Source organism: Natator depressus, chromosome 7 (assembly GCF_965152275.1).
Source record: "Natator depressus isolate rNatDep1 chromosome 7, rNatDep2.hap1, whole genome shotgun sequence".
NCBI lineage: Eukaryota > Metazoa > Chordata > Testudines > Cheloniidae > Natator > Natator depressus.
Window position 1 is genome coordinate 122,322,000 of NC_134240.1, and position 22,496 is coordinate 122,344,495.

The 22,496-nt window shown below is 64.0% G+C and overlaps 1 protein-coding gene across 3 annotated transcripts; it reads left to right on the forward strand.

The window, feature by feature from the left end:
• Positions 1-998: 998 nt before the first annotated feature.
• PPRC1 (PPARG related coactivator 1) lies at positions 999-19,994 on the forward strand. Of its 3 annotated transcripts, none has more exons than XM_074959503.1 (15): positions 999-1,196; positions 6,387-6,539; positions 7,298-7,450; positions 8,180-8,278; positions 9,186-12,279; positions 12,919-12,972; positions 13,558-13,618; positions 14,048-14,115; positions 14,403-15,159; positions 17,229-17,402; positions 17,964-18,030; positions 18,454-18,519; positions 18,887-19,008; positions 19,234-19,385; positions 19,710-19,994. In XM_074959503.1, the coding sequence occupies exons 1-15, from the start codon at positions 1,149-1,151 to the stop codon at positions 19,811-19,813; spliced, it is 5,172 nt and encodes a 1,723-aa protein (XP_074815604.1). In that variant the 5' UTR covers positions 999-1,148; the 3' UTR covers positions 19,814-19,994. The 3 variants fall into 3 exon arrangements, with proteins under 3 accessions (XP_074815604.1, XP_074815603.1, XP_074815605.1); XM_074959502.1 differs by having other exon boundaries at positions 1,000-1,196; positions 14,045-14,115; XM_074959504.1 differs by lacking the exon at positions 18,454-18,519 and having other exon boundaries at positions 1,001-1,196; positions 14,045-14,115; positions 19,710-19,993.
• Positions 19,995-22,496: the final 2,502 nt, after the last annotated feature.

Consider the following 22,496-nt stretch of genomic DNA (forward strand, 5'->3'; position numbering starts at 1 on the left):
GGGTCAGCGGGGGGGGGCTGCGATCTCCCCCCCCCCCCCGGTCATGGTCCCCTCTCGGGGTCAGCGGGGGGGGCTGTGATCCCCCCCCCCGCGGTCAGGGTCCCCTCTCGGGGTCAGCGGGGGGGGCTGTGATCCCCCCCCCGCGGTCAGGGTCCCCTCTCGGGGTCAGCGGGGGGGGCTGTGATCCCCCCCCCGCGGTCAGGGTCCCCTCTCGGGGTCAGCGGGGGGGGCTGTGATCCCCCCCCCGCGGTCAGGGTCCCCTCTCGGGGTCAGTGGGGGGGGCTGTGATCCCCCCCCGGTCAGGGTCCCCTCTTGGGGGTCAGCAGGGGGGGCTGTGATCCCCCCCCGCAGTCAGGGTCCCCTCTCGGGGTCAGCGGGGGGGGCTGTGATCCCCCCCCGCGGTCAGGGTCCCCTCTCGGGGTCAGCGGGGAGGCTGCATTCCCCCCCACCCCACCCCCCGGCCACGCTGGGGCCGCCGAGCACTGCGGGCTGGGAGGGGCTGCCAACTCCTCGTTCTCTGTAGCGCAGCCTGGGGACTCCGGAGTGACCCTCCTGAGGGTGCTGGGCCTTGGGAGCTGCGGCCCCCCCGGCGGGGCGCCGGGGACCTGCCACTGGAGCCCGGGGGGGGGGTGAAAGCGGCGCCCCCCATCATAGCTGGGGGGCTGAAGGCACCTGGCACCAAGCCCTGCACCATCAGTGCAGAGCAGTGGCCGGCCGGCCTAGAAACAGGGCGGGGGTTCAGAGAAGGTGGCTGGTGAGCTGGCCAGGGTGGGGCTGCTTGTCGCAGACCACGGCAGAGCTGGTTTCTTGGGGAGCTTCTAGTGTGCAGGGCTTGAGATGCACATCGGGGTTTAGTGTCCGTCACAGCAGCGTGGCCGGCTGTCATCCTCCAGCTCCCCCCCCCCTGGGTGTCCCACCCCTGGCTGTGCTGGCTGGCCAGGGCTGGGGGCTGTTTGCTCTTGCATTCGAAAGACAGTGGGCGTGTGACTTTCTCCAGTGACAGCGCTGATGCACAGCTGCCTACCACCTGTATCCTGCCTGAAATAATCCATGGAGTGGTTTCGCTTCTTAATTTTTTCAAGCTCCTCTGAGAAGCGAACCATTGACATGACTGGTTTTGCTTCTGGCCCGGCTTCTCTCCTCAGAGCATGGTTTGCTTCTCCAGGGCGGAAAACAGATCCGCAGTGCTTTGCGGGGTGCGTGTGTGTGGAGGAGACTTGTGTATCTTATTGCCATGGGGCGGGGGGTGCCAGGTGACACCGGGTCAAGCTGGAGAAGGAGTCACAAATTAATCTTTGTGACCAGCGCATGCCTAATTCTGGGTTGGAGTATTGGGGTGCAAAAGCCCAGTATAGACAGCCAGCCTGTGTTAGCAAGGAGCTGCTTTAGTGTCACCCATGAGAACTTTCTCACGTTCACACCCAGGGGTGCAGGATTCCCCCACTTTCTCCTTGACGAGACCTGTGTCCTTGTGTAATTCCTGCAGACCTGTGCCCTTGTTCCTCATATTACCTGGGGGCAGGCCGTGGCTGATTAGGAAATGGGACACTTAAGCCTTGCCTGGATTAGGGAAATTTCCCCTGAGTGCTGTGTGTCGTGTGTCCTCCCCCCGCTTGGACTTCTGGAGTGTGCAGCGGGGCTGAGAGAAATAAGAGTTTTGGAAGTTGGGAACTGGTGAGGGCCCTTTAACTTGGACTTGCCCCCTTGAGCTGTGTGTTCAGGGCTTAGATACCCCAACAATAGGTCTGTTAAAGATTCCTTGACTGTGTTGGACAACATGGGATGCAGTGTGATCTAGTGGATGGAGCACTGAGCCGGGTTTCAAGAGTCCTCAATTCAGTTTCTTGCTCTGCCCGCAACGTGCTGGGTGAGCTTTGGGAAAGTCGCACCCTAGTCCCCTGCCTCAGTTTCCCCATCTTTACAATAGAGGTGATGATACTGGCTTCTTGTGTAAAGTGCTTTGAGCTGTATGGATGAGAAGTGCTAGACACAGAGAACAGATTCTGGTTTTCTAGCTTCTCTTGAGATTTATGGGAGCTGTAGAGGACATGATTTCATTTTTGCTTTTGCGTAGCAGGCACTTGCGGGGTGCTCTCTGGGATGATGGACAGGGGCTGGCCCTGCTTTAATAGAGGATCTGATGTTCTGAAATGGCTTTGTCCTGAATCAGAGCTCTGTAAGCTTGGAAGCTCGTCTCTCTCGCCAGCAGACGTTGGGCCAAGGAAAGAGATTCCCTCACCCACCTTGTTGCGCTTGTCCTGGGAAAGGCATTTACTTTGTTCATGTTTTACAAAGCACATGTGTTCCCTGGAAGTCAGTTCACTTCACAGTTGCCTTGGAAGGATGCACTGTATCCTGAACGGGTTCTTTGCCTCTTCCTGCTGTCCGGTTTAACTGCCTCCTCGGAGATGCCTTGGCTGACTGGTTGGCAGCAGCTCTTGCCTTTTGGAAGCGTGGCTGCAGCTTGAGCTGTGTGGGAGTGTAGCTGACTAGACAGGGGGCTGTCCTGGAGGCTTTTGGTGATAGAGGCAAAATCAAATGTAAGAACCCTCCCAAGTATTTGCTGCGTGATGTCACATCCTTGTATTCGGATCCTTTCTGCCAACACAACGCACAGTGATTTTAGGTCCTTGGATATGCCAAGATTGGGGCTGTTAAGCAAATTGTGTTGAAAACTTGTTCCCTGGCTGCTTTTGAGCCTGTTCTGCCCATTGCCTACCCGCTAAGACCTGGCCCCGGGGACTGTTCTGCTCTAGAGCCGTAGAATGGGACAGGTTCTCCAGTCCAGCCGCCAGGGCCCGGTCCGGCCTGCACTGGTGGTGGTGCCAATGTGACTCTGGAAACCTTGGGGCCCCTTTGAGAGATGTTTGTCTGCTGGGAACCTTCCATTCACGGGCGGCCAGCTTTGCCCAGGTAAGGCTGGGCTGGCAGCTCACCGGGAGATCGGACTCTGTGCCTAGCAGGCGTGAAGTGAAGCAGATGGATGCCACCCTGCACTTAAATACAGAGGTGGGACCTGCATCCCAGCATGCCGTGCACCTGTGGGGCCAGGTGGCCTCTGCACAGCTCCATAGAGGCTCCTTTGGGTTTCAGTGGGAGACTTGATTCACTACTTCTGCTGGTCTGCAACCTGACGCTGAGAGCCCTTGCTAGCAGCAGTGAGGGCTGAGGTTCCTCCTCTCGCTAACCCACTGAGGGGCCACTGGCAAATGCCCCTTCCTGCTTCCAGTGCCCCCAGCTTGCATTTCTAATGAGGGCTGGTGTCCTGGGCCCAGAGAGCTCTGGGGCTGGCTGGGCACAGCAAAGGAAAGTGTCTTTGAATGGTCCTCTCCAGAGCCTGGGAACCCAGCTGTAGCCACGTCAAACCCTCTAGCTGCAATGTTTCCATCTGCTTTGGTGCCCCAGTCTGAGGAGGGAGAGAAGTTGTAGACGAGGCAACAAAAGCCAGTCAGGTGCTGGGGTTGGAGGAGGGAAAAAGTCAAGGCAGGAAAGGAAGGTAGTAAAAGGAGAGCTGTAACTCCACGAAAAACACTCGGGGTGTGAACTGACCCCGTCTGTGATCTGTGAACAGGAGGAGGTGGGAAGAACTGAAAAGGCACCACATTTAAAATGGCTCCAAGGGGATCTTTTGGGGAACATGGTCTCATTAGCCAATGACTCTCCCAACCTGTGGAACTCATCGCTGCACAATATCGAGGCAAGCAAGTCAGTAAGTTCTCTGAAGACAGCTCGTCGTTTTTCCCCAACAGCAGCTGCCGGGACACTACCTGTATGAGCAAAGTCTGGGGGTAACCTCTGCACCAGGGCGAATCTCCCCTCCGAGCCATAGCACCGCACAGTGAGGTGATGCGGGAGAATTGACCCCTTCCTTTGAACCATCCAGCATTGGCTATGTACATCCAGGGCAATGGACTAGATGGACCACTGATATATTCCCATGTGGCTGTCGACTGCTCAGTCCTGCAGGAGGCGCTCTCCCCTCCCACGGGAGTTTGATTTTGCTATCCCTGGTTGGACTCCTGAAAGCATCTTTTTATTGTGATACATTTGTAACCGTGCAGTGGCCTGGATGCTGCAATAGTGAAGCATCAGGGTGGGGTTCCTCGCGAACTGGACTGCAAAGGCCGATGCTGTATGAGCTGCTGACTGGTCTGACTGCAGCGATTCCGATTCCTGCAAACTCCTGTTCAACCGCGTGGCTCCTCCCTGGGGTGAGCTGCGCCTGCTTGTTCCAGCTGACTCCAAGCTCTGCAGTAAGGGCTGGGTTCCTGGGCGTCGTCCCAGCTCCTTTGATCATTCCTGGGATCTCCAGACTGATTCACCAGAGACTGTTCTGAAATGACAGGTTTCAGAGTAGCAGCCGTGTTAGTCTGTGTTCGCAAAAAGAAAAGGAGTACCTGGGCTCTGGAGGGGAATGCCGTGCATGGGGTTAAGCTGGGTTTTACGCGTTACTTTCCCACTGCGGACTGGAGTAATACAAGATAATAAACCATGGCAGCATAATTCATACCGAACACTCGTCTTCTGCATGAGACCGGAGAGTGATCTCATTCCTGTACAGGACACGGATCTGCAGCTTGTGTCAAGCAGTCCACCAAACACAAGCTACAGATCACAGCTCTGTCTTTAGTTCACTTTCTAGGGGCCTTTGCCTCAAGAATATTGATGCTTCGGCATTAGAGAAATGATCAGTCCCCACAGCAGCAGCTGCTAGGGGAACTTGCAATGGGCAGCAAAGAAGTTTTTCATGCTGTCCTGGCGTAGGAGCTGGTCATGTGACACAGATTCCAACCCCTTCCTGTGGTATTTGACTGCAGAACTGAAGCTTTCCATTTAAAATGCCCGAGCCTGGGTTTCTAAGTTCAGCTCCTAGCTAAGAGGTGGAGGTGAGCTGCTGGTGTTCCCAGTGACTCAAGCCGGAGTCGGGGCTGTTTGGGACCTCTGTAAATGAGGTCACCTTTATGTAGTAGCAGAACTTCAGGGGCACAGGTGGAAAATTGGGGCTTAAATTCCTAGCTGTTCTGGTGGCCAAGAAAACCTGCTGAAAGTGCCCCCCAGGGGATGCTGCCCTCTTGAGTCTAAACAGCCCTGAGAGGCGAGAATTGCCCCGTTCATCTCAGGGGGGCATGCCTGTTGAGACTGGAGGTCCAGGACTCTGGAGACCTATGCAAATGACGCAAGCACTCCAATCTGCACACTCCTTATTCACACAAACATCAACGTAACCAGGTTATAGCAGACCCAGCGTAAAGGCTCTGCAGCCCGTCATCCTGGGCCTTACAGATGGGATCGACCTAGGTACATCGCTCAGGGCTTTGAGTAATTGCACGCCCTGTGCGCCCTCGGTAGGTGGATCTAACCCTGTGTAGACGCGGCTGGCTAGAGGTGGGTTAAGTACATGGATGGAAAAACCTCTTGTGTCGAAGTAGAAAGCGTCTGTGGCACAGCCAGAGCCCTGGAGCTGTGCCGCGGGGGGTTTAGTGTACACATACCCTCCTTGTGAGAGGAGGAGGCTGCAGGAGGGACTTTACCCCCTCAGGCAGCTGGTGCCTGGGGGCATCTCTGCCCCAAGCCATGTCTCTCATGGGCACGGTGGCTTGTACAAAACACAACTACACTAAACCAAGTACATAAAACCCGTGGTGTTTGTGAGACTTAACTCAAGGTGCTGAGTGGTATATGCACTGGGGAGGGGGGTTGGGTCTCATGGGACTTCTGACCCTCTTGCCCAAGGATTTGGGCTCTGGCCAGGAGACTGGAGTCCACCCCAGCATGTGGTGGTTCCTCTGCAATTTCATTGCTAGTTGCCAGGGAGGCTTACACTCCAACATCCCTGTGGCCTTGTTGTGCTGAGTCTCCTGGTGAACTAGTTCTCTAAGCTGTAATTCCTCACCGCACACTCACGAGCCCTGTCGACTTTGAAACCTAATGTCGGCACCAACTCAATGCTATTTCACTGCTCATCATGTAACGGAGCAGCAGTGGGCTGAAATGCTTCTCCTTGGTTGCTGGATGCGGGGGCTTCAGGTTGCCAATTCTCAACTGTATCATGAGCTTCACAATCGTTGGTGGTGCTCTTAAAGCCCCAGCTCCTGGAGCCCCGTGATTGAGACAGTCTATTTCCACTTTCATTTTAAAAATTAAGTTTCTGGCCTGCGTGGTTGTGGAGAGAAGCCTGAGAATGTGACACCCCCCTGCCCAAGGGCTAGAATGCTAAGTGGCAAATATAGCCCCGAAGCTGGCTGGCTTTTATTCTGTGTTAGCGCAGCACCCCAGTCATAGAGCAGGGCCCGATTGTGTAGAACAGAACGGGGGTGTGTTTTGTGGCCTGTAGCCTGGTGAGCACTGGCTTCTCCCCTCTAACCTGTCTCCTTGCCCCTCTCTAGTGCTTCTCTCTGGAGGAAGATGAGCTGAGCCTGCACTTGGTTCCCGCCTGCAACGATGCTATCCTGGAGGCCGAAGGGATCCTGGGAACGATGCAGAGCTACCTTGATTCCTCCGTGATCTCTATCATCGAGGACTTCAGCACCCTGACCGAGGTAACGGGCTGCCTGCAGAGAGGCAGGGGACACAGTCGGGCCCTGGGCTTCCACATTCACCCATCTCGCCTGCGGGACCTGCCGCAGCCCTGGATCCAAAGCTGCCTGGGGCATCTCCAGTCCCACGACCTTGGTGGGGTGGGGGGCGGGGCGGGATACGGCAGGTCTGGGAATCTCCGTCCCTTGCCTGCTTTGGCCCCTCTGTTTGCTGCTTTCCCTGCCGGACGCTGCTCCGCTTGGCTGGGCATGAGGTGAGCAGTGCTGGGAAGAGTGGCCAGGAGTCAGTCCCTGGTCCAGCTCTCTCCTGTCATTCCCCTTCCCCTCCTTTTCTTCTGTCTGACAGGGATTCTTTGTCAAGGGCCTCTGCCAGCCCACCCGCCAGCTAGCCTGCTCCTAATGTGTCTAGCTCAGCCTCACGGCAGTGTTAATTCAGGGGGGCAGGGTCCCTGGCACCTCCCCTCCTCTGGGTTCTGAGCTCTTGGGCCGGGACTGAGCCAAGCACGTGCCGGTTGACGGGAGCCTTCCAGTCCTGGGGGCACCTCCCCAGCAGGGCCCTGCTCGAAGGACATTTGGGGCAGAGGCAGAGCTAGTTACCACTGGCCCCTCAGTGGGCACCTGCATTTCTGAGCCTCCGTGTTGCTGACAAGAGACAGGCGTGAAGAGAGGGGAAGACGTCTAGTGGCTAGGGCCTGTCATGAGAGTGGCAGGGCGGGGTCGGTATCTGGCGGTGCCCCTGATGCGAGGGCCTCTCTCACCAGAACAAGGCCTGCCTGGATGCACCGAACGAGCTGTCGCTGCTGACAGCCATCACCGAGATCCTGGACAGCACGGACGACGAGACCCTGTCTCCGTTTGACACCACCCTGGACTCGGAATTGCTGGCACTGCCCCGGGAGCGGGAGAGTTCTTCGGTATGAGGTGCTCTCTGCCCGCCTTCCCCGCCCTTCCCAGGAGGTGCCTAGACCAGCCACTTCCGCTTCACTTAGTCCCTGGCCAGGGCAGCAGCCAAACCGTGCACAGCACACGCGTAGACATGCTAACTCGCCCACCTCTGGGCTGCTCATCTCCCCCCACCGGCTCCTTCCCTCGGGGCTCTGGGAAAGGAGGCTCCAGATCCCGGTCCCATGTCAGTGGAAGCCCCCCCATCCCCGAGCCGTGCCGTGTCATCGGTGAGATCACTGCATGTACCTGGCAGCTGCAGGGCTCCCCCTGGCAGTCACCAGCTGAGCTGCTTCTGAAATGAGCTGTAGGAACTGCCCTGTGGGAAATCAGGGGGAGCGGGATTGGGGGGTGGCACACACCTTATTTGCTGTTGGCTACAGACCAGCAGAAATGCCCCGCGAAGCGGCCTGCACATCCCGCCGTGGTATGTAGGCGGCTCGGGCTGCTCATGCTTTGGCGAGCCAGGCACTAGAGCTGGGTGTGATTCCAGCTCCTGGAACCCAGCGCTGGGATCAAACGGCGGCTGGGGCGTACCCTGGGGGGCCTCGTGTAGCCAGTTGCCATGCTGGGCACGTGGTGAGGAGGGAGAGTCTGGTGCAGGGAGGCTGCTGGCCATGCGGCTTCACCCCGCGCCCCGGCTAGGCTCGGACTGGCAGGTCTGTGTTTTCCACCTTCTCATTTCACTTCTTACCCATCAGTTTCAGAAGTTTCTCAGCTTGTCCCGGGCCTCCCCTGAGCGCAGCGTTCCTGCCCTAGACGAGCCGTGGGGCCTCAGCGGCCCAGCTGCCATTGGCAAGGTGAGAGGGCAGCTCCTTGGTGTGTGCAGAGGGTCAGGGAGAGTCTGGGGCCAGGGCAACCAGGAGTGCTTAGGGAAGCCATCAGCAAGATTGGCTGTCCTGCTCGTACCCATGGATGGTGGGGCTGTGGGTGACCTTTGGGTTGCCTGGTCTCCGGTTGTGCAGGGTGACTCCTGGTAGCCCTTGCCCGCTCTCCAATATCTCCCTGGTTTCTGGGCCGCTGCTGAACTCCGCTTGCTCACAGCTCGGGAGAGGCAGCATCAGGGAGTCGCTCTGGCTTTGGAGCTACCGTGCAGTGCCAGGACTCGCATCTTCATGCTCGCCGCTCTCTTAAAGAGCCGCCAGCCTTTGCCCCTCCTGCTCGCCTGGAGCTGGGAGCAGCTCTGGGCCAGGCCGGTGGGTGTCAGGAGCCTAGCCAGGCAGTTAACGAGCACCTCTGCGGGCGGCTCACAGTCCTGGCCAGCTGTAACCCCAGCCATGCTGGCGCTGTGCGGTTGCCCCTGGGGCTGCAGTGTGAATGTAAAGCCTTGCTTTAGGCTGTAGCTCCTCGCGCCCTTGTCCCCTGCAGCGCTGGGAATGCTCTCCGGCAGGGGGGCAAGCTCCTGGGCAGTGAGGGTTCGCCGCAACGCGGGAGCTTGTCAAGGTGCAGACCGGGCAGGAGCGGTGTGGGGCTGTTGCAAATCAGTGAAAACTGCCCCCGGTGGGGCTCAAACTGTGCAATTGTGGGCTGGTCCCTGCCAGTCCACGCACCTCATGAGGCGAGGGCGTTGCCCTGGCTGCTAGCCGGGGTGGCTGAGCCCACTGGCAGTCGCCACCTAGGTTACGTGAGCTGCACTGCTCTGCCTCGGGGCCGCCCCGCTTCTGGGGAGCAGCGCCGTCACCTGTCTCTTCCCCCTTTCCCTGCCAGGTGGGGACGGGCCCTGGGGATCTGCCCTGGAACTGCCTCGAAGAGCCGGCAGCACCCAAGCAGTGCAGCAGCAGAGCGGCCCGGGCGGAGCGGAAGCTGCCCAGGCCCCAGCCCCTCCCGCAGCGCAGCGACGGGGAGGAGGAGGAGGAGGCTGCTAGCCCTGGGCAGCACAGCAGCATGCCGGCAGCTGTGGGGCTGCGGGAGAGCCCCCTGGGTTTGTGCGCCGAGGCTGGGGGTGAGGAGGCGGTGTGGCCGGAAGACAGTGATGCTCCCTGCATCATCAGCACGGGGGCCGGGTCCCTCAGCGAGCTGGTGAAGTCCATGCACCCGTACTGCCTGCCCACGCTCACCGTGTGCCTGGACCCTGCCAGCGAGCCGGTGGCGAAGGAGTTCTTAACCGGCCCGCTCCTGCTGGAGATTGTGCCAGGCGAAGGCGAGAGCCTGGAGATCCCCGTGGTCCTGCAGCAGCTGGGCCCAGGAGCCCAGCTCCCAGCTGAAGGGGCGGGAGCCAGCGGGTGCCCAGCTGGCGAGGGGGATGGTGCCCTGGAGCTGACACCTATGGATGGTGTGTTGCCAGTGGGAAAGCCTGCCCAGGGGTGTGAGACTGGGGGCCCCAGCAGGGCCCCCCAAGCGGAGCCTCCAAGCCCGACCCAGGCGAGAGAGTCCCCCCGGGGGGTTGACCCCGAAGCGAAGGATGAGGAGAGGCAAAGAGACCAGTATCTGGAGAGCAGCTCCCGGAGCAGCACGGAGGCGCCAGCGGGCGGGAAGCGCCAGGGCACCGAGAAGGGCCGAGGGCGTGAGAGGGCCAGGAAAAGCCGGAAAAAGAAAAGGGAGGAATCGCAGAAGGGCCAGGCCAAGCCAGATGGGGACTGCGTGGTCCGCAGGCTCCTCTCCACATCCTCGGTGCAGCCGCCAGCCACCCAGCGCTCCCCCAGCTGGGCAGCCCGGCCCTCTGTGCAGGTGTCCACCTTCCTGGAAAGGCAGCTGGAGCAGGCCAAGAAGGAAGGGCAGATGGAGCTGCGATCGGCCCGAGGGAGACCGCGGGCAGCGGCAGCAGGGGGCACCCTGCAGAGGAAGGGTCACCCTGAGGTGCAGAAGGAGCTGGAGGCTGAGAAGCCCAACACGCAGCCAGCTGTGCAGAGTGCTGAAACCCCCGGGCCCTCGGAGCAGGCCGTGCCCAGCCCCGGGGAGCAGCCGGCTGCCGTGGGACGTGGCCCAGTGGAGCAGGGAGAGGTGGCTCCTGGGTGCGGTGAGGGGAGCCAGCCTGCCCCCACCAAGGGGAGCATTGGCCCAAAGACCACCCCCCCCCACAGTGACCTCAGTACTGAGGGGGAGGCTCCCCGGAGCCCGCAGGAAGTGGAGCGGGCTGGGGCCGAGGCTGCCGGCTGGCCGTCCAAGCCCAAGGCGCTCAGCCTGACCGAGTACCGGCTGCGGATGCTGCACCGCCAGCCCAGCGGGGCCGACGGGAAGGAGGGGGAGAAGCAGGCAGCGAGCAAGTGGCCCAGCATCCCCGAGCCCCCAACGGAGCTGGCCGAGATCCCGTGCCTAATGGCACCCGTGCGCCCCCTGCCCTCACAGCCTGCCCAGCCCATGAAGATGCCCAGCTCCCAGAGGGGCCCAGAGAAACCTGCCAGCCCCCCAGCCACCCCTCCTCTGCCCAGAAAGGCACCTGCAGAGCCCCCCCAGACCGTGCCGGCTCCAGTGCCCCCGGGGCTACAGCTGCCTTTCCTCCCGCCGGCCCTGGGAGCTGCTGCTGCAGCAATCCCCCTGGCCTCCACAGCTCCCTATGCCCTCTACCCACCGGTGCCTTCCTGGCCTTGCTTTGGCCCCCCGCCTGCCGGCTATCCTAGTCTGCCTCCACCACCGGCCGCTGGCGGGTCGCCCAATGCCTTTCACCTGGTGCCTGGCCTGCCCCCGCCAGCCCTGGCCTGGCCCCCCCCTGCCCTGCCACCACCTCCCTTCGGTCCAGGTGCGCCATGTGCCCCCATGGGCTGGGCCCTGGGCCTCCAGCCGTCCTACTGGCCCGGGGTCCCCCTGCCACCTCCAGTGCCTCCAATGGTGTACAGCGATCCAGGGGCCGCTCTGCAGAGCCCAGGGGCAAAGCCCTTCCCAGCTAGCCCTCTCCCCTTCCCAGCTAGCCCAGCCGCCCCGGCACCAAGCTGCCAAGAGCCCTCAGTTTTCACAGCACAGCCAATGAAGCCAGTGCTAGCCAAGCACGAGGTGCCAGCCCAGCCCCCCCAGCGCGGTGCACAGCCCTTGGCCAGGGCCGCTGGTGGCCGGGCATCTGACCCCAGGAGGCAGAGCCGGCCTGTGGGCGAGTCATCTGCCACCCAGCCTGTAGGGCAGCCCCCTGCCCCCCGGCCTGTGGGCGAGTCACCCACTGCCCAGCCCCCTATTGCCATGGCCTGGACTGTGGGGGAGTCAACTGCTGCTGGGCCTGTGGGGCAGCACCCTGCCCAGCCGTTGAGGGAGCCCCCAGCCCTCCAGCCTGTGGGCGAGTCACCAGCTGCCCAGCCCCTTATTGCCACCGCCCAGCCTGTGGGAGAGTCTGTTTCTGCTGCTGCCCCTCGGCCCGTGGGAGAGTCCCCTGCTGCCCAGCCTATGGGGGAGCCGCCTGCTCAGCCCACAAGGGAGACCTCTGCCCCACAGCCTGTGGGAGAGTCACCTGCTGCCCAGCCCATGGGGCAGCCGCCTGTTGCCACTGCCCGGCCCGTGGGGGAGCCTGTTTCTGCTGCTGCCTCCCAGCCTGTGGAGCAGCCTTCTGCCCAGGCTACGAGGGAGCCCCCTGCTCCCCAGCCTGTGGGAGAGCCTCCTGATACCTGCCCCATGGCAGAGGCTGCAGCTCCAGCAAAGGTCTCAGTGCCCAGCCTGCTGGAGGGGGATCGGCCAGACCCCAAGGGAGCTGTCCTGCAAGAGCCCCGGCCGCCTGGGCACACGTCCATCCCCGGGAAAGCAGGGGCACTGCTGAGAGCGCGAGAGGAGAGCCAGCCCACCAAGCTGGCCCCTGCCCAGCCATGGAGACACCGGCCCCTCGTCAGCCCAGCCCAGCCTGGCGCCAGCAAGGACATTGTGCAGGCCTTCATCAGCGAAATCGGTGAGGGGCCACGCTGGGGGCGTCCGGGGGTAGTGGGGTGCCGAGGCAGGGGAGGGGCTGATGGGGGGGGGCAGTGGGGCGCCGAGGCGGGGGAGGGGCTGATGGGGGGGGCAGTGGGGTGCCGAGGGGGCATGTCGTGGGCCTGGCTCAGGGTGAGTAGCAGCGAAGCTGAACCTGTCTGCATGGCAGAGCCCTTCCCCTGGGGTCGGGGGGTTCGGCCTGCACTGGCCAGTACAGATCTCTGGGGCTGCACTGAATGGGCATCCAGCCTGCAAGCTCCCCGGTGCCTGGGAGGAGCCTTTTCTCCCTGAGCCCCTTCCTTCCTGCTCGCAGGAAAGGCTGCCCTGCCTTTGTCTGGACGTGGCAAGGCCCCTGGCTCCCCGAGGGTCTCTTCCCCTCCGGCTGCACTCTGCCCCAGAGCCCTGGCTCGCGAGAGTCCCAGCCGGTCCAGGCGCGAGAGTGTTGGTCCGGATCTGGCCCCGTTGCCCCATGGCAGCCGCGTGGCCGTCAGGGGTGCCAGTGAGTGTCCCTCGGCGCTGCTCCTGCTGGGGGGGGCTCGTCAGCCTGAGCCCCTCTGCCCCAGCTCAGGACCCCAGCCCGGAAGTGACCTGACAAGCTGTCTCTCCTCTCCTGCCGCAGGAATCGAAGCCTCCGACCTGTCCAGCCTGCTGGAGCAGTTTGAGAAGACTGAAGGTGAGCGGCTGGCGTGCCCTTATCGGCCATCCCCTCTCCCGTCTGGCTGCCCCCAGGATCTGCATGACCCAGCCCCTAGCCCGACAGGCCTGTTGCAATCCCACATCCAGGGAGGTGCCGGACCGGCTGACGCGCCGTCCCAAACTCTGCAAGCGTCAGGTTTCTGGCTTGTAGCAGGGACTGCGGTACCCAGCCTGGGCGGGGCAGCCCCACGGCGGAGGTTTCCGGGTTAGCTGAGCAATGGGTCCTGGCGTAAATCGGAGCAGCCTGAAGGCTGCCAGTGTGTAAATGTTACTGTGGTGAAGGGCAGACCTGGCCCGTTTCCCAACCCCTGCCCCATATGTGAACCGGGCCAGTGGGGGGCCCCAGGTGAGGCCAGGAGGGAGGGGACCCAAGCAGAGGTATTGGGCTGTGCAGGGAGCCAGCCCTTTGGGGCGAGGAGGAAACAAGCCCCCAAGCCCTGCACCCGGAGTCGCCCAGCGAACGGGCCCCGGAGCGGGGACGCCGGGCCCCGGAGCGGGGACGCCAGGCTCCCTGCTGTGGCAGCGTCTCCCTCAACTCTCCCTGCACTTGCTCTCGTTTCAGCCACGAAGGAGGCGCTGCAGGTGCGACGCCCTGGGGACAGGCTGGTGCCGGGGAACGCTGGGTGAGTCTGGAGGTGCCCACGGTGCCACCCAGCCCCAGTCTGTGCTGGCGACAGCCCCGGGGCTCCTGGCCCCAGGGAGGGGTGTGGGCAGAGCTCGGGCAGCTGGGGGTGGGTCGGTGCTGTGTCTCTGTGCGGCTGTGAGCTGGACAGCGAGTGCCCCCAGGGCCCAAATGACAACGGCTGCTTGAGTGCACGCACCCTCTCCTGCCCAGGCCAGAGATGGCAGTACCTGGCAGCATGCTGAGCGCCCAGGCCTGTGCCATCTGGGCCCAGGGCTGCGATGATGGGCACTTCGGGTGCTGGGAGGCAGCATGCTGGGGCGCTGGGCCAGCGCTCCCTAGTGAGGTGGGGGGTGCATGACCTGACCCTGAAGGTCATGGGTCTCGGTCGTTGCCGCTTTTAGCGAGGACCCCTCTCTCCCTGCAGCAGGTCCGAGAGCCACCCGGACAAGAACCCGCTGGACAGCCTGCATGCCCCGGAGCTGGCCAACGTCGCTGGTAAAGCCCTGGGGCTGGAGGAGTCGCAGGGGAGGGGGATCTGGCACCTGCCTGGCAAGCGCTGCCCAGGTTCAGCGCCTCGCTCCAGGGCTGGGAGAGCTACGGAGCAGACAGGGAGGCCAGGGGGCATGGCTGGCAGCTGCCATGGGGAATGCTGAGCAAGGGGGTGTGGGGAGGGATACACACCTGTCCTGGGAGAGGGGCCCAGGCCACAGAATGCTCCTGCTCGCTATCGGGGCGCATGCCGTGTCCTGGGGGCCCCCCTGAACACCCTCGTTACCTCGCAGGCCTCACCCCGCCAGCGACGCCGCCTCACCAGCTCTGGAAGCCCTTGGCTGCTGTCTCGCTGCTGGGGAAGCCCAGGTCCTCCGGGGCCGCCGCCCAGGAGGGCAGCCAGAGAACTGCCAAGTTCATGGAGGCCAAGCCACTGCCCCAGAGCAAACCTCGGGGGAAGGGCCTGCCCCCCACAACCTGTGGCCCACCCCCCAGCCACGTGGGTTCCGGAGACCATGACTACTGTGTCCGTGGCCCCGGCCAGCCAGAGGAGGGCGCCAGGCTCCCCAGCGTGCCGGCCCCGTCGGAGCTGGGCTCCCGCTGGAACGTGAAGCATCACCAGGATATCACCATCAAGCCGCCCTCCTCCCTCCCCACACGGACGCTGGCCTGGCCCGGGCTCAGCCCCCGGCCTGGTGCCGCCCCTGGCTCCAGCGAGCAGCTGGATCACCGGACTAGTGCCCGAAGCCAGGCTGCCGCTGGCAGGAGCAGCTCCCCCACCTCGGTCCTGCTGTCTCCGGACGCATCCCCCTGCCGGGACGAGGAGCCGCAGACTCGGGACCCGCAGCCGAAGCAGCTGGCTACCAAAAGGTCCCTGCACTGCTACCGGAGACGTGGGGCCTCGCCGAGCCCCCGGGCCCGCGCCAGCCGCTCTTTCAGCTCCACGTCCAGCGGGGCTAGCGCCTCCTCGTCTTCCTCTTCCTCTTCCTCCTCCTCCTCCTCCCGGTCTCGATCCCGGTCGCTGTCCCCCCCACTGAAGCGGTGGCGAAGGTAAGTGGCAGGTTCTCGGTCCCCTGGCTGTCTGGCACTCTGCTGCAGCTCTGTCGCCAAGCCGCCGTGGCTGGCTCTCCCCACGGAGTCTGGCCATCCATGCGGCTGGGCGCCCCGGGCAGCTGGGAGCGTTTGGGCTGGGCACAGGGAGACGCGCCTTGCAGAGCGGGGATCTTTGAGGGATAGGCTGGGGCAGAAGGGCTCCCCTGCAATGGCATTTGCTGGGCGTGTGGAGGGCACAGTGATGCCCAAGACCCGGCAGACCCGCCTGCACTGAGCCCAACAGTCACTGAGCCATCGGTGCAGCTCGCCGTGGGAACAGGGTTACCACGTGGGCTGGTTCCAGGGGCCATCAGCTGCCCATCGCTCGCCTGCGTCGATGGCCCCATACAGTGTCATAGCCAAGCGGAGGGGCACCGGCCTGGCCATGGAGAGAGCAGGGCTGCGTCTGCCCGGGCAGAGCTAGGAGCTCATACAGCAGGGCTGCCCCTGCGCCAGAGGCCTTGGCATAGGCAAGACGTCAGCGCTGACCCCAGGGCTCATGGTCCGGGGCTGGCGCCCGGCCTGGCCTGTGTGGGTCGGACCAAGTCACGCCGCTGGCAGGGCACCTGGCCCGGCTGGCGCTGCCTAGTAGCCAGAGGGGCCTGGAGCTGCATGGGAGGCACCGAACAGCTCTCCTTCCCCGCGAGTGCACCGGGGGCCTGGCGCTGCCCTCCGGAGCTGGGCATTGCAGCCCCGTGCCGGCTGGAGCAAGCAGCTGGCTCTGACTGGGCAGCAGGTGTGTGGGTGGGGGGCTGCCCGGTCCCTCCAGCCAGGGCACGATCCCCTCCGCTCCCCTGGTGCCAATCCCAGTCTGAAATGGCTGTAGCAGCCCTGCCCACGGCTGAGGGCGCTCCCCGCCATCTAGTCTGTACCCCTCAATCCCATTGTCCTAATCCTCGGGCTGCCCCCTTCCTGGGCCTTGTGCCCCACCCGGCCCTGCTGGCGCTCTGCCAGGCGGCAGGGAGCTCCAGGGCCCCGTGGGATCAGGCTCCTCGGCCCCACGTCCCGCTGTGCAGCTCGGGGGAGAGTGGCCCTCTCCTCTCCATACAGCCAGGCCGGCTCAGCTCCTCCACAGCCGCCAGGCCCGAACGCCTGGTCTTACTTGCAGCCCCTGGCTAGCGGCTGGGCTGATGTGGAGCCCCAAGAGAAGAGAGACTGTGCCCTCTGGGGCAAGAGGCCCTGGATGGTGCTGGGCTCCCCTGCCACCATCAATCGTAGGGAACCCCTTCCCTGCCCCCCGCAAGCCACCTTGAGAGGGTCTGTGCCTCTCCTGCCCCTTGCCCACTGTGCTCAGCTCCCCTCGGCCAGCCCGGATGGGGGCTGGGGGCAGATCAGCCCCTTTGCTCCCCGAGAGGGCCGGGCCCAGCCCAGTCCCGCTGCAGGCAGAGGAGTTGCTGAGCATGGACTCAGGCACCAGACTCGTGTCTCTGGCTACTCCCCACCTCGCTCCCTAGGTGACCAGCAAGCGGAGCTGTCCCACCTTGCGCCCGCCCTGCTCCCTCCCCCTCCCGGGGAGCCGTGCTCCCGTCGCTGCACTGGCCGGCTAGCCCTGCCCGCAGATCCGGTGCCTGGTGCCGAATGCTGCATGCTCCTGCTCCTGCTCTGTCCTGGCAGCCGAGCCGTTCAGCTGCCCCCGTCGCTGCCTCCCCGTCAGCAACACATGACAGCTAGTGCGGGCCAGGCCGTGAGCAGCTCGTTAGGTTTCAGTCAGTGCCGTACCATAATGAACGCTGTTGTTCACCTCGCTGAGCTATTGGCTCAGGCTCTCTGCAGACTCAGGCAGGTGCTGTCCTGCCTGGGTCACGTTTTGAACGCTTTCCTCATCTCCATGAGGTTCGGGAGGCCTGCTTGGGCAGGAAGCTGTCCCCTGGAGCGCCCCAGGCCGTGCTGAGTGTCCTGTGCGTGTGGGTCAGGAGAGCACCTCGTGGCCTCGATGCTTTGGGGATGGGAGGAAGCCCCAGCTGGGGTGGGCAGTGAGGGGCTTGGGGCCCACTGGAGGCTCACGGGGTGACGTGCTTGTTCGGCAGGTATCGCTCGAGACGCTCCCGCAGCTCCCACTCTTCCTCCCGCTCGAGCTGTGGGTCCTGCGGCCGGTCCCGGGGAAGGTCCTCATCCTCATCCTACTCGTCCAGATCCTCCTCGGCTTCCCGCAGCCGCTCCCGCTCCCCGTCCCCCCGCAGGAGGAGTAACCGGAGGAGAAGGTAAGGACACATCCGTGAGCCATTGGGACGGGGACACCCCGCCCCCTAGTCCCCCTCAGCTCAGACCCCTGCGCCGTTTGGGCCCCCACTGCCTACCCTGCACATCTGGGGCAGTGGTGGTAACAGTGGCCCCTCCCCCGCTCTGCTGGCCCGCTGCTGCCCCGAGATGCTCCAGATGTCTCCAGTCGGGGAGGGGCCCGTGCCCCACCCCAGGCCTGGGGAAGCAGCAGCAGCCTCCCTTGGGGGAGGGGAGCTCCTGTCTTTTGGGGCTGGGGGGAGGGCTGTTCCCTAGGGCGCGTGAGGGCCTGGCCTGGGGCTCTCCACAGCCCGTGACCCCTACAGGCTCCGTCGGCCTGGTGTGCACCTGGGTGTGCCCACCAGAGCCAGGGGTGGCCGTGGCCTTGCGCTGGGCTTGAGGGCACATGCCCGAGACTCTTGGCAAGCCTGTGGCCTCCCCCGGACACCAGCCACAAAGCCAGGAACAGCTCTGGGGGCCTGTCGGGGCGGTGGCTGGTGTCCTGGCTCTCCCGGCTCCCAACCGCCCTGATTGTGCCCTGCCAGATATGATTACTGCGACCCTCCGGATCACTGCCAGCACCAGAAAGTCCTCCACAAGGAACGTGCAATAGTGAGTGAGGGCGTGCACCAAGCGGGGGTGCGGAGGTCCCTGGGAGCTGTGGGCTGGGCATGTGGGGGTCCCTGGGAGCTGTGGGCTGGTGCAACGTGGTGGGGGTGTCTGGTCCCTGGGAGCTGTGGGCTGGGCATGTAGCGGGGCAGGAAGGTCTGGTCCCTGGGAGCTGTGGGCTGGGCATGTGCAATGTGGTGGGGGTGTCCAGTCCCTGGGAGCTGTGGGCTGGGCGTGGGGGGGGGGTCCAGTCCCTGGGAGCTGTGGGCTGGGCGTGTGCAACGTGGGGGGGGTGTCCGGTCCCTGGGAGCTGTGGGCTGGGCGTGTGCAATGTGGGGGGGTCTGGTCCCTGGGAACTACGGGGCGTGTGGGGGGGGAAAGGGCGTGTCTGGGGAGCCCAGCTGACCAGGTCTCTGCTCCCTGCAGGGCCAGCTCCTCCCACACCAGGGCCCAGAGCTGAGCCTCCCCAGGCAGAGAAAGGGGACGCCCTGTGTGAGTGTCCGGCCCGTTTCCCTGCTTCCCCTGGGGCTCTGAGCCCCTCTGGCCTGGGGGCCTTGCCAGGTGAATGGGGCTCACCCGCGCTCCGGAGTGGGGGCGCAGTAGGGCCATGCGCTGTGGCCACGTCTGCCCTGCTCCACCCCCGACTTGCTGAGCTGGGGGCAGGGTCCCCGCCTTAGGGCCCCACTGGGCTCCGAGCGGGACAGGAAGCAGCCCTGCCCATGCTTGGCTCCTGGCTGGCAGCCGGGGTTGTGCGGCGGAGTCGTAACGCCGGGTCTCCGGGCTGAGCTGGGTGGGAGCGCGAGCCGAACTCCGGGGCTGGGAGCACCTGGCTCATTGCTTCGCGCTGTGCTCCCTGCAGGAGGAGAGGAGGGTCGTCTTCATCGGCAAGATCCCCAGCAGGATGACGCGGGCAGAGCTCCGGCACCGCTTCTCTGTGTTCGGGGACATCGAGGAGTGCACCCTCCACTTCCGGGCCGAGGGGTGAGGCTGGGCCCTGCCCTGGGGAGGAGGGGGCTGCTTGGAGTCTGGGGGGGATTGCTGGGGCTCCCTAGGGGATCTCAGGGTAGCTCCTGGCACCCTGCCCTTACCCAGAGCAGGCTGTGCCCCTGCCCAGGCCCACACGTCTCAGCCTTGGGAAGCCTCTGCCAGTCACCAGGTCCCATGGGAGGGGACCCAGCGAGTCACCGGCTCTGCCTCTCCCCCCAGGGACAACTACGGCTTTGTCACCTACCGCTACGCCAAGGAGGCCTTCGCCGCCATCGAGAGCGGCCACAAGCTGCGGCGCCCGGATGAGCAGCCCTTCGACCTGTGCTTCGGGGGGCGCCGCCAGTTCTGTAGGAGGAACTACGCGGACTTGGGTGAGTCGGGGAGCCCGAGACGTAGCCGGGGCCTGGGCCACCCCGGGAGCCCTGCGGCAGGAGTCTGCCGAGCTCCTTCCCTGCTCCTCTGCGCAGTGCAAGGCTGCAGAGCTCCCCTTCCGTCAGCGTCCCACCCCTGGGGCCCCCGGCCTGCCGCCGAGCACAGCCTAGAGCTCTGAGCGTGGGGCGGCAGGCCCAGGTCCGCCACTGCCATGCGGTGGGTTAACCTCCACGCCTGGCTTTGCTCCGGGGAGCGGGCTGATCCCCCGTGCGGTGCGTCACCGCCCCAGTGCCTTGCGCTAACTGCAGCCTTGTGTCCTCCAGACTCCAACCGCGAAGACTTCGACCCCGCCCCCATCAAGAGCAAGTTCGACTCCCTCGACTTCGACACCTTATTGAAGCAGGCGCAGCGCAACCTGCGGAGGTAGCGCCGGGCCCGTGGCGGCTGCCTCCGGTGCCCGCGGGAGGTGCCAGCGGGCGGCCTGGCCTGGCTGCAGCCGAGCCGGGCTGCACCGAGAAATGCAAAGACAAAAAAAAGTGTCAAACCAGATTTTTTTAAACAATTTGTTTTTATAACAAATATTTAAGGAAGATGAATTGCCTATGTTAACTGAGGGCCTGGAGGCAAGTGGCTGCCCCAGCCCAGTCACCCCGGTTAATAAACCCGGGTCCAACCCAGTCCTGGCTTGTCTCCCTTCTTCGGCTGCTTGGGCCTGGCGTCCCCTGGGTGGGCTGGGCCCAGGGGCGCCACCTCCTGCGTGGGTGAGGGTGGCTGGGCTGAGATGGGCCTTGGGAGTGAGTCTCTGGGCAGCAGTGCCCAGCTGGGGTCCAGCATGGCCACCCCCGGCTGAGCCTGCACTGCAGCCGCCTGCAAGTGGTAGGGGAGAGATGGCAGTGCCCGGCCCAGGGACGTCTCGCCCCTCAGCCTCACTGGGGGGTGGAATGCATGTGAGCTGGAGGGCCTCACACAGCTCCGGCCTGGTGCTACCAGCGTGTCTGACCTCCTCTATGGGAGGGTTCAACACGGGGAACTTACCTTCTCTCTGCGCCAGGCCAGGTTGCCGTCGGGGGGTACAGGGACCTGGCATCGTGATCCTCCCCCAGCATGACTGATCTGCGTCCTGTGGCTGACCCCAAGGGGCATGCGCCTCTGCAGTCACTCTCCTGGTGTCATCTCATCCAGTTCTGCTGGGCACTTCCCCAGAGCAAGCGCAGGGACAGAACCCTGTAACCGGCAGGGACATGGGTCTCTGAACCCCCAGAGGCTGGGGGAGGGAGGGGCCGGGCCTGGAGCAGCAAAATTAACTGGGGCCCACATCACAAGACGTAAGGGGAGAAAGGACAGTTAATCGTCCCACATGGCCTGCAGGGCTCAGGCCTGAGAGGTTCCTGAGCTAGGGTCCCTCTAATCCTGCTGTGCCCTGACAGAGCTGGAGCAGGCCCCCGAGAGCTCTGCAGCTGCCACGGAGCTGAGGTCACTGGGTCTGCAGCCGGGCAAGCAAGGCTAGAACCTGGCTCTTGTCTGTCCCTGGCTTTAGCACTCGCGGGTTTGGTGCCTGACAAGCCAGGGCGCAGCCCCTGTGTACCCTGACCCCAGGGTGGTCGTGGGGAGCTGAGGACCAGCAGGGCTGGGATGGTTCCGGGAAGAGGAGCATGGCTTGCCAACTCCTATCTAGGTCCCATGAGTGGTGCCAGTTACTGCCCTGTGCCCCAGCCAGCACCACGAATGCGCAGCTGGGCAGAGTGGATTGGGAGGGCCAAGGCAGGGCAGCCTGCACAGAGGCTCCAAGGTGGGGCGGGAGGAGGCCGACCTGTGGGGTGGAGCTGAAGGAGCCGAGGTCAGGGGTGTGGCTGAGCGTTTTTGCCTCTAGGAAGGGGTGGGGTTTCTGCGACATCTGGGAGGTGGAGATGGGCCTGGTGGGGACGAGTCCGTGGGCCCCTGCCCCTAGCTCTGGGCCTGGAGGCTGGGGTGGGAGGCTGGTGCTGGAGCGGGTGCACTCTGTCCAGCCCAGTGATTGCACACAGCATGGGGCTGTCCCTGCTGCGTGGCTGGGCTCTGCCTGCGCCAGGCTGTGCATAACGTGGGTGCCCTAGGCATGCCGGGCAGGGGCATGCACTCTGCTCCCTTGGCTGGGGAGCTGCCCGCCTGCCCGGGGTGGCTGTGGGCTAATACCAGCAATTCTCCAGTGGCTCGAGGGCAGAGCAAAGAGCCATGGTGGCCAGGAACTCCCACCTGCCCTTTCGCCTGCTGCTGCTGCAGGGGGTCCTTGGGCTGCCGTTCCGATGTGTGCCACAGGGTGGCACTGCATGCCCCTAGCGCTCCAGCAAGTCCCCACTGCCCAGCGGGGCCAGGGGCCAGCGCTGTGCCCCAGCCCGGGGCTCAAAGCCCAGACTGCACCGGAGGTCGTTTTTACGGGGAGGAGCTGGTCATGGCTGCCAGGGCTCAGCCTTGTCCAGGGAGGGCAGGGGCAGGAGCGCTGTGGTGGGAGCCCTTGTCGCTGAATTGCCCACCCAGCTGCCCCGTTCCCGGGGAGCAGGATTTGTGTCTGTCACGGGCCAGCATGGCAGCGGGCAGGGCTTGGGCTCAGGGCTGTTTACAGATGGGACTTGGCTGGAGGGAGAGCTCCCCCTTCCCCCGGTGTGGGCTGCAGAGTCCTGCCGTGTAATGCAAAATCAGCAGGAGGGGCTGGCCCTGCATCCCTCCTCCCTTCTGTGGGCCACTGCTTCCAGCAGGAGTTCCCTAGCCCCCGTCCACACGAAGGGTTGGGGGTGGTGGTATTGGGCCTGGGGCTCTAAAGCAGCCTGGGTTCCAGGGCAGACCAGCTGCCTAGAGAGACACTTTGCCCTCCTGGCCTGGGGGATGCTGGCAGCTCCCCCTGCACGCGCTGCCCTGCAGTCACTCACACAGGCACCCGATAGCAGCCCTGCCCAAGGTGCTCTGTGGCATGGATGGCAAAGGGCACAAGGGGGAGGCAGGGGTAAAGAATGTAACTGGCCGGCTCACTCCCTTTGCTGCTCTGGTGTCTCTCTCTCCAGTCTGACCGCGCCGCAGGGCAGGGGCTCTCTCACCTGGGTCCTGCTGCCATGCAGATGGTGAGCAGCAAGGGCCAG